Source organism: Apteryx mantelli, chromosome 26, assembly GCF_036417845.1.
Source record: "Apteryx mantelli isolate bAptMan1 chromosome 26, bAptMan1.hap1, whole genome shotgun sequence".
Lineage (NCBI taxonomy): Eukaryota > Metazoa > Chordata > Aves > Apterygiformes > Apterygidae > Apteryx > Apteryx mantelli.
The window spans coordinates 2788835-2800037 of record NC_090003.1 but is presented as its reverse complement, the minus strand read 5'-3'; the positions used below and the strand labels follow the sequence as shown (position 1 = coordinate 2800037).

At 41.8% G+C, this 11203-nt stretch overlaps 1 protein-coding gene across 3 annotated transcripts in view; it reads left to right on the top strand.

The window, feature by feature from the left end:
• The first annotated feature begins 2282 nt into the window (after positions 1–2282).
• SKI (SKI proto-oncogene) overlaps positions 2283–11203 on the top strand; it is a 119452-nt gene continuing 110531 nt past the window's right edge. For all 3 annotated transcript variants that reach the window (XM_067311243.1, XM_013944208.2, XM_067311242.1), the window contains exon 1: positions 2283–3306. In XM_067311243.1, the coding sequence (XP_067167344.1) occupies positions 2395–3306 (912 nt within the window). In that variant the 5' untranslated portion in view covers positions 2283–2394. The remainder of the gene's footprint in view (positions 3307–11203) is intronic.

The window sequence follows — 11203 nt, the reverse complement described above, 5'->3', positions numbered from 1 at the left end:
TTTTTTTCTGTTTTCTCTGAATTTATACTATAATGGTAAACACTTTCAGAAGAGACTATCCTGATGCTCAATTTCTGCATCACTCAGCATAGAAAGATTCTGAACTATGAGTACCACTTTGACTGACAACAGCATTACAAATAATACTTTAACAACAATTGTATTTCCATTAAGCTATTCTCTGGCCTTTTTTACACACACAGTGAATTTGCAGAGATTCTGAGATCACAGAAATAACCTTTTAAACTTGTTTCTTATGTGTGTACTTAGAACTGGTTTAAAAAATGTTTAGAATTTCAGTTATGTAGCTCATGAAAAAAAGGGAAAGTCAACTTTTTTGTTTTGTAAATTAATTTTAATACAGACTAGAGAACATTTAATTCCTGCTCAGAATAATTAAATAATAATAAAATTTCGCAGAATTGAGGAGTGGTGATATGTGCATGCATGTTGATATTTTCATTTTAACTTCTCCAAACTGTACAAGGTTGAAAAAGGGGTCGGTAACAGAATGAGAGACTTTTAAGGAAAGTCTCAATTCTGAAAAAAAGAGTGGTGTAAATCGCTCAGTAGAGGGTGCTCTTCTCTCTGGGTCTGTACAGAGCACAGCCAAGCGCTGCGTCTCAGATGGGATGTAGAAAGAGGTCCTTATTAACCATGGTCCTTAAAGATTCCATATCACGCTTTGTTGAAATAGGGATATCGACTTGCTCAAATTTGTGACAAATGAATTTTTTCCATCCTGAAGTCGTGTTACCATTTCAGTGGGAGTTTTGGTAGTTCATTTTGTCTGATCCTATATTGCAGTAGTGCCATATATGCCTTCCTTGTGTTAAACATACATGGAGTTTGCATGTTTGCATCAGATGCATAGAGTGTTAGGAGTGTGACATTTATGTATTTTGCTCTTTATTCTATGAAGTGTTTTTTTGAAATATCGAGTGCATGTCTATGCAGTGTTGTGTGAATTTGGTGCATGACTTGTCATGTTTTGCATTTGAGGTTGTGCTATCAATGTATACTGTTTCATATCATAAGTTGTGTTTGTAAAGCTGGCGTGTGTATTGTGTTTGCATGTGTGTGATTTCTGCTAATACAAAGGAGTGTATGCTCAAAGTTACATTTACATGTTGTAAGCAGGTTTTGCAAGTATAGGTTTTATGTGGTGCACTTGCACTTGTGTGCGTGCGAGTGTGAAGCACACGCATTTTTGTTTGTTCGTTTTTTACTATTGTTCAGAAATAAAACTGTAAGAAGGAAAAAACCCTCGCCCTCCCGCTCCTCCTTCGCAGCGCGCTGGTCTGTGAACCCAGCACTTTACTCTCTCCCCAGCGCTGCCGCCCGGGGCCTTTCTGAGAGCCTGCCTTTGCAGAAGCTCTAAGAAGAGCGAGAGGGGGGAGGCGGCCGCTGTTCCTGGAAGAGCCCAGCCTGGGGAGTTGGTCACATTCTTGGCTGTGATTCAATGACTGAGGCAGACACCAACAAACAGAAAGGGGGGGGGGGGGAAGAGGGGGAGGAGTGAGGGAGGCTGAGCCAGCCTGCATTAGCTCAGCTTTCAGGCACTCTCAGTCTCTGCTGGAAAGAGGAGCTGGGAGGATGAGCGTTCTGTTACCGCGGCTCCCCACAGCACGCTGAAAAGACCGAGAGAAAGGAAGAAAGGAAAACCGAGAGACGGAGAGTCCTCCCAGACCAAGCTAAGGGACCACGAGAGAGAAGGGAGCCTGCTTATCTGTCCGTCTGTAGTCGCCTCGCCGTTTTGGAAGTGCCAGGGATTTGGGCCTTTTAATTTTATTCTGCGTTGTTCTCCTCCACAGACGAAGCTTTCTTCCTCCTTCTGGTTTTTACTTTCCTCCCCCGCTCCTTCCTTTTGGTGGATATGGACAGAAGGGAGTTTACTGCAGAGAAGCAGCAGTCGCCAGAACATATTTGAGCCCCTGGTGCTCGGAGCGTGGCATAGACTTTTTGTATTTTTGTGGGTGGCGTGCGTGTGTGTGTGTCTGTGTGCGTGTGTGTGTGTGTCTGTGTGTGTCGGAGGTGTGGGAGGCGGGATTGGTTTGCCCGGGGGCTTGGTTGAGGGGGGTGAGTGCTCGGATGAAGACCTCTTTTGGCGTGACTCTTTGCTCCATCGGGGCATCTTTGGAGACTTGGAGGTTTTGAAAGTGTAACGAAGCAAGAGAAAAAGAAGGAGGAGAGAAATACATACAAAAGGGATTTATTTCCTTTTCATTAGTGGATTGTTAAACCTGAGTGGGAAGGAGAAAAAACGAGGGTGGGTTGTTTTTTTTTTCATAATTTTTTTTTCTTAAAAAAAAATAAATCTTTAAGTGGATTTTTTTACCAGGGTGGAAAATAATCGAGGGGTTTGTTGTTTGTTCTGGGAATAGAAACTAAAAAATGGAGACTGTAAGTAGAAGCAGCTTCCAGCCTCATCCAGGACTGCAGAAGACCTTGGAACAGTTTCATCTGAGCTCTATGAGCTCCCTGGGTGGCCCTGCTGCTTTCTCAGCACGATGGGCACAGGAGATGTACAAGAAGGACAATGGCAAAGACCCAGCAGAACCTGTATTGCATCTGCCTCCTATCCAGCCTCCTCCAGTAATGCCTGGTCCCTTCTTCATGCCCTCGGACAGATCCACAGAGAGGTGCGAGACCATCCTGGAAGGGGAAACCATCTCTTGCTTCGTGGTAGGCGGAGAAAAGCGCCTTTGCTTGCCTCAGATCCTGAACTCGGTGCTCAGGGACTTCTCCCTGCAGCAGATCAATTCGGTGTGTGATGAGCTACATATTTACTGCTCCAGATGCACCGCTGACCAGCTGGAGATCCTCAAAGTCATGGGCATCCTGCCCTTCTCTGCTCCCTCCTGCGGGCTCATTACCAAAACTGATGCTGAGAGGCTTTGTAATGCCCTGCTCTACGGTGGCACCTATCCTCCCCACTGCAAGAAGGAGTTTTCCAGCACGATTGAGCTGGAGCTCACAGAGAAGAGCTTCAAGGTGTATCATGAGTGCTTTGGGAAGTGTAAGGGGCTCTTGGTACCCGAGCTTTACAGTAACCCGAGCGCAGCCTGCATTCAGTGTTTGGACTGCAGGCTTATGTACCCACCTCACAAATTTGTGGTTCACTCTCACAAATCCCTGGAAAACAGGACTTGCCACTGGGGCTTTGACTCGGCAAACTGGAGGTCCTATATCCTCCTCAGCCAGGATTACACTGGGAAAGAGGAGAAAACTAGGCTGGGCCAGCTCTTAGATGAAATGAAAGAAAAATTTGACTATAACAACAAATACAAGAGAAAAGCCCCCAGGGTAAGTGATGTCTTTAATTCTTATTTTAATTGAGGGAGGGAGAAAGAGAAACGGGAATTTTCTAAAATTTAGGTGACATCCATTGATATAACCATGTGTTACCAAGTACTTTGCATTTTAACGTCACTTAGCAATCTAACCATGCTGTTAATTCTCACCACGTGTGTTTCAGTGTAGATGAGCAGTGTTTGAGATGGCACTTTTTTATGGTTGTGAATTCAGATTTTTTTCTGTTCTGAATACAGTAGTTGTAGTTTAATTAAATTACATATATATGTGTGTTTGTGTATCTTAATGTACATGGAACTTAATCTTTGAATCTCATCACATTGGCCCAGACTCTAACAGGAAGTATGTGACATTGGAACTTAAGAGCTTGAATTAGGGGTCAAAACAAGGAAGACACAAGAGAAAAAGTAACAGATTGCTCCAAACACAAATATATACAACTTCCTTCTCAACTGCATACCTCCAGGGGTGGAGGCAAAGGTTACATTGACTAAATGTATGTGTTGTAATAAAATGTGGCTGCTAAGAAAAACCCTGACAATAATGCAGGTTACTGATATTCAGATTAAGTGCCTGGTACGTGAATAGAGAGGTCTGTGCTTTCTGAGTATCCCAGTGGAGTCTGAATCTCACCACCAGACTGGCTTTTCTGTATTGGATTATGTATACATTCAGTAAATGAATCTGTCTAGGGCCAGCTGCAGCAGCCCCTTTAAGGTATGCCATGCAGTGTTGAGTCTGCTTATCCAGACAGCACATTTATTTTAGGTGGGCCTTCCCCCTCCCCTTCCCCCCTTTCAGTCTGAGCTGCCTTTAGATCCCAGAATCACTTGTCTAGTATGTGGGTGGGAGGCCGCCTTGGCATCTAACACCAGTCCTGATCAACGGGCAGCAATGAATGCCACAGGGCCTTGAGAACTTGCTTGCAGACACCAGGATGTCTGGCTAGCTGGCAGTAGTGCAATTGGCTGTGGGATGAGCAGTTCACTTCCCGCTCCTTTTCTCCCCCCCCTTCCCAAAGGGTAAAAGCAAACAAGAAAAGTCGAATTAACTCTTGCCTACTGAGTTTTACACTGCTGATTTGTTGTATGGATTTTTGCCTCATCTATTGGAGATTTGGGGAACTTTTCATGGGTTTTAAGTGTCTGGAGTGGAAGGGCAATGACACTAGCCCCAAGGAGAAGCAACATTCAAAGCCCATTGAGAATGTTCAATAAGATTCTTGATTAACTTCCCAAATATCTGTTTAAACATGCAAAAGCACACTCAGACTCATATATGACTTTCCCTTAAAAAAAACCCCAAAGCTAATTACATGCCTTCCACACACAATGCAATAGTTAGTACAGTTAGCCTAAAAGGCCTAATTAATAGATTTGATTGGCTCCCCCCCCCTTTTTTTTTATATCAGTAAATGGAGTCTCACTCTCTCAAGTTTCTCTTCCTCTCCAGGTCTTCTGTTTAGCCCCCGTTCCTGTCATCCCTGCCCATACCCCTCCTTTTCCTCCAGCTTGAGTGTCAGAACCACTGTGACAAGGCTGGGCTATAATGAGCCACATTATCTCCATGGTTGGAGGTGGATGTGTTTTTAATGGCTTGTCTATTCTATGTCAGTCATGTGCCAAGAGGGAATGTTGGGATAGACATATGAATGCCTGTGAGAGGAGAGTACAGTTCTGAAAGTGGAGATATTTTTGAGATTGGGAAATGAATTTTATATGGCATGCTTTGTTTGGGAAGCAGAATTAAGAAATTCCGCTTTCTTGCTCCCTGAACAGTAATGTGTCTCCAACTTGGTCATTTCCACAGTTTAAAATTAAAATGAATGTTATTAGAGGTGTACATTCCTTTTCTTACAAGGCTTTTATGGCACCGTACTCTGTACAATTTATCCAGTACACCAGATGAGATTGCACATGGAGAACAAGATAGGGACTATAACTGCTTAAAAAAGACCACTAAATTTTGGTATTGCTTGTCTTTTTTTGGTGCCTGTTTAATAGGTCCTAGCTCAGAACACGGCAAGCACTTTTCTTCCACCCTCCAAAATCTGCATCCATCACAACACTTCTTGCAGAGGGATTTCGAGATACCTTTAGTGGACACCAAAAATTTATATAAGAAAATAATAACCATTTATTTTTCAGGAAACTTAGCAAAAATCTGTCATAAGAAAATGTTAGAAATCTCCTGCATAGGTTCTTTTGAGAGGTGGCAAGGAGTTTGATGGTGGAAGACCAGGATGGTAAGCATGTGTGTTTTGATGACAGGGTAGAGAAAGTGGAACGCTTTATCATACGTCCTGTGCAGAGCTGCGCTTAAGTTTCAAGGCTTTTGAGCTGTCTTCAGGGCTCTTCTGTAAACGTGGTGCAGTCCTGAGGAGACTCTGTAAGCAACTCATTTACCTGGCATTGCTGGCCGAGTTTTGAACACTGCCATTTTCTGTAGCCTTCTTCTGTTGGGCTTAACCAATAGATATCATATGCTAAGGTCATTTGTGTTGTAGTAGTGTTTGCAGATAATTATGGAGAGATTTAATCTGGCTCTAGGGTTGGTAGACTGTGGCCAGGGGCAAATAACATTGGAGTAAAGTTTAGATTGCCTAGTGAGGAAATGAAAGGATGATCCCGTGTCTGCTTCTGTGCGTTTGTGTTAATCATTGTCAGTCTGTGTGGTTTTTGTGTGTCTGAGCTCTGCCTGTCTGTCTCTGTGGATGAAAGGGTGAAGCATATGTGTCTTTGTGGTGGTCTTCCTTTTTGATATGTATCTCTGCATTGCTTTGTTTTATCTTATGTAGAGGTGTTTGTGTGTGGTGTATGCGTTAATCTGCTGTGTCAGATATTCTGCCTTCTACTTTCAGAAGTATTTTTTTCATTTTTCCTGATTTATATATGTGTGCACATACACGCACGCGCACACACACACACACCATTTTGTGTGGTGTGTTTTCCCTGCAGCTCTGTTAGTATATTGGTAGTAGTGGGATGTGTATGACTGTTATTTTGGCTGTATAAGAAGCAGTGAGTTTTCTGGCCTTTTTGTGGGTCTTCATGAGGTTTATGTGATGAGGTTTGTAGACTTCTCCTAGCAGAGCTCTGCCTTTTACAGGTTTGACTTCTGAATGGAGGAGGTGAGTTGGCAAACACCCCCATTGTAGATTCAGTTCACTGGCAAAACTGCCTTTTTTTATTTTTTATTTTTGCTTTGGGTGGTTTTAAAGCATTGCTACAAGGCATAGTTTTGCCTACAGAATTGCATTCCCACCATATATTCCTATGTGCATCAGGCACCCGTTGTGCATGTATACTGACATAGTCTCTCTGTCAGTGTGGTCGTTTGAACAAGGTGTGCATTGCCTGGTCTTGCCGCTCACAAAAGAAGCTTCCATCTAGATCTGTAGCTCCATGAAGTCAGCAGTGAGTCTTAACCAAAAGCTGGAGGGAGTTGTGACAGCTGGAACCCCACCAGATCGGGAGGTAGAGCAGCCATAGATCCCTCAGCCACTTCTGTTACCCTCTTAAATTGTTGGTTTTTATATCCTCCCTTTTTGTCCTTGGATGAATGACTGACCTCCCATAAGCTTCTTCATCTTCCTGCCACTTCCCAAAGCTCCCCCTTTTCTTGAGATATATGATAACTTCTCTATTTTCTTTTGGTTGTATCCCTGACTGGGTTTTCTACCTTCTCACATGCTTTTGCATTTTTTTCTGCTTTGTTTTCTATATGATCTTTTCAGAGTCTCCATTCACAAATACTGGTTTTACTTCGGTGGGTGTCCCCTTTCCCTACCTGTCTCTCACTTCATCTACCATTACTGGCATGGAGCACAGTTGAATTCTGGGGTATTTCTAGAGATTTAAAACGTGAATAACCTGACAGGGTGACAAAATGGGGTCCTCAAAATCCAGTATCAATGCCACAGCCTTTTTCTTGAGCTGAACAGCTGGCACATGTTGAGTCTTTGATTACTGGTATAGATACGGCCTTGGTGTGCCTCACACTCTCTTCCCGTTTCAGAGTGCTCTCTGCTTTCCAAAGATCAGTATGCCTCTGCTATGACTGAATTCATAAAGGAGGCCTTAAGGCTTTGTTGGTTGCTATTTGCAGTAAAGCAGGGTGGGTTCCATTCAGTCATTTCTGAACTCTTTCCTCCCTGCCTTTTTTTTTTTTTTTTTTTTAATATTGAACTGAGCAAAGTCTGACAGTGCTTTCATATTTCCTACCTGTGTGTCAGACAGCTGTACTTCAAGCAAAACTATATGTAGTCAGATACTGAAAGAATAAGAGGGCCTTCTGTGCACACATGTGAGCACACCCACACATGCTGCCACTGCAGTGTTCCCACGGTTCAAGTCCCAGCAGCACTTCTATGAAGTAGCTGGAAGCTAGAAAAGAAGCATTCTGGGTACTGACACACAAATGAGCACATCAGGCCTCCCACTTTATTTCACAATGCCTACCAACCCAGTGCTGCCACAACATGTAGCTTTCTCAGCTGAAGTAAGGTTTAGCCAGGTCAGCTGTGCACCCAAATCAAAGAACAAAAACAACTCAAAGTGAAATGGTGCAGTACTGACTGAGCTGTAAGATAGCTGTGGCCTTTTAGTTACTGTACAATGGTTGTTATGCTGCACCTGATAGCCATCTGAAATGTAGTAGAGCCAGAATGTTTATCTTTGTTTCTGTATCCCAGAGTCCTGCCTCCTGGCAGTAGTAACCTTCTTTATTTGTTAATAGTATATATCCTACAATAGCTATAGCAGAGCAATTCTGATTTTTCACACAGGCAGTAATGTTCAATCTACTGGCTGGATTTATTGTTCTCTGTATAAACCGGCTTGATAAGTACTCCTGGAAAATTTTGCCTAAGGACTGAAGTATCAATTGTTATCCCATGGAGCAATGAAGTTATTCATTGCCTTATCTGACTTTTAAAAATTACATTAAAGATTCTTTAATAAAAATTTTGACATCACTAAAGCAAAAATCCCAAAGTCTTGAAGCAGTAATTTAAGCTCAGAATCATTTTACAGCTTAGAAACTGAGTTTCAAAAATGGTACCAAGCTTAAAGCAAAATTCTGTGCATCTGTGGAGATATCAGTGTTTAAGCAGATATCAGCATTTTTTCCCAAGAGTGCAAACAGTTTGTTGAGAACTAAGAGGCAGGTATGTGCCTGGGTGTGAGACAAAGAATATGCTGCAAATAATGATCTAATGATGTTGAGTCAACTTTGCCTCTCTGTTGCCCCAAAATAGTTCATAAAGTTCCTGAATTCAATCCTTTTGAATGTAGGGAGGGATTTATATGAAATCTCTTCTTTTGCAAATCAGTGCCTGAAATACTAAATATCTTCTGCTCCATTCAGTGTCTGTGCTCTCTGACTTGTCTCTCCATTTTTGTGGTTTAGGGCTTGGGCATATGTCCTTCCTAAAACAGTAGCATGCTTTGAAGATGCATGTAAACACAGCTTATTTTTTGTATGCGTCAGGAGCCTTATGCCTGGTCTGTCTTCCAGAATATGAACATGGTTATCACTAGCTTGGGCTGACTGACCAATGAAGGCATGTTGTCATTTACTGAGATCTGTGTTTAGAAGAGCGTTGTAAAAGCATCTGGAGGCGTCCGTAGGAGACTGCTCAGAGCATGTCTAGACAACACAGTGGGTTAAAATTCTGGCAGCCACCTGCACCTTATCTACCCCTTGCTTCTCAACATTGCTAGAACAGCAGGAACTTTTGGGCTGAATCTACATGGTTGAGCCCAAGCAAGATTTGAGTATCTAAAGGAATCCATTGCACATTCTAACTGAAAATTCATGTCATTTTTGCCTATTATCAAAGTTATGTTGCCAAAGTTAAGGGGTTTGCGTGGTATTGATTCCTGTAAGGAGTGGGCCTGCTTTCTGTACTGGTGATAATTAATGTTGGAACTCTTATTGCTGGCTTATCTAGCCAAACTGCTTTGCCATTGCACAAAGAATTGCATCTTAATGTGCACTTCTCAGACCCTGAAATCTTGTTAAATTCTCTCTCTCTTGCTCTTTTTTTTTTTTTTTTTAATGCAAACTTTGAACTTGAGAGTGTAACTCTTATTTACAGGGAACTCTCATAGAAGAGTTGCATTCAGTCCAGTGGGGGGTTCTTGGAAAGAAGGTAAACATAGACATAGGTGACTTTGACTGACTTCTAAAGAGTCTATCAGTAGAATACTAGCAATTACTAGGCTAATCTGTTTTAACTGAATGGCCACAGAGCACCTAAATCAAATTGAGTTCTGCATAAAGGAAGAATTACTTTTAAAATGTAGTAATTCAGCATGCTTTTGTTTTAACTTTGTGAATTATAATATGTTGGTTAATAATAAAACAAATTTTATTAGAGATCATCTAATTTCTTTGTATATGTTTTCTAAATCTGGGTAGTAAACATTAATAAATATACATCACTTTCTTTTTATGCCATTCCACTCCTCTAATCTAGTCAGTATTTGTCAGTCGGGGAGGGAGGGGGACAGGGATTAAGTTGATATGTTGTTGGGTTTTTTTCTTGGAAAATAATTGTGGAGAAGCAAGTTTGCTCTGATGTGCTCTATTCCCTTACCTTCCTTGTGGTGCCTTTCTCATATGCACCTTGTAGGTCTTCTACATTTCATTGTTATTACAGAGCTTCAAACTCAGATTACTACTAAAATCACCTGTTCAGGTATCTTCTGGGACATATGAGGTTAATTCGAAGATCTGGGGCTTTGGGGCTAGTTCTACAGTTTTCATGCAGGCAGTAAGCAGGCATGGTAATTGGAGACAGTTCACCCACAAACCACACTAAACTTGTAGATGTATCAGACTTCTTCCTGTGTGTTGACTGGCAGTACTTACAATCATAGAGTAGGGGGACAGATTCTGAACCAGAATATACCAATCTGAATACAGAGTAACTTCACTAAGTTTGTGGTGTTACCAGGCATCGACAGGGTGGTGCTAGAGCTGAGAGCAGGACTCACAGTTTTGTTACTGCAGTATTTCTGTTTTGTTTATTAGTTAGGTTTTGAGTTCAGAGGTGTTTGAGGGTGCTCTGATCCTGATGGATCTTACTGAATGGGGCAGTAGTTCCTGCAACTGTGAGCTGGCTTCAGACTGAAAGGATTGTGTCTGCTGGTAGCTATATGCAGGATTGGATTTTAAGGTTGTGGTAGATATCTAACTTTTGTTGTTGTTACTGTTATTTAGGACTTGTTTGTAATCTCTTTCTCTTTTTATTTTCTTTTTTACTGTCTAGGAAGTATCTTCAAAGCTGGGATATGGGTCAGCCTTTTTTTCTGATGCAAATGTAAGGACCGTAAAATTGACCTTAAAACTGAATCAAGTGCAGGTGCAATTGTTTGAGCATGCCTGTTCTGCCCATATTGAGCAAACCTGCTGGGTGATAAATATTGGCCTCTCTGCACTGAGCTAATTGTGTTGCTTTGACTTTTGATTGGATGATGTAACAAAAACCCTGATACAAATTCAAGCCTAGTCCTGCTAGTCTTCTGTGAATGAAGATCCTCTTGAAGCTAGTAGGAATTCCCATGTGTAGAGCTTTTATCATTGGCTCCATCTATAGTTGGCTGCTGTCACTTCTAATTGGGCTTCTTCAAACAGAGGATGCGTATTAAAACAACCTGATGAGCTGCACTATCATATTTTCTATTGAATAAGACAGGTCCTGCTGCCTTTACTTGTATTAACAATTCCGTAGAAAGTCAGGGGAAACATACATGAGAATAGAGATTCTGTGCTCAACTAGAAATTGCAGGATCATTCTGTACACTTGAGATAAACAGCAAAGGAGCTAATCAATAACCCAGTTTCTAGCCTTGTAGTTTATTAATTTTACATACAGTTACCT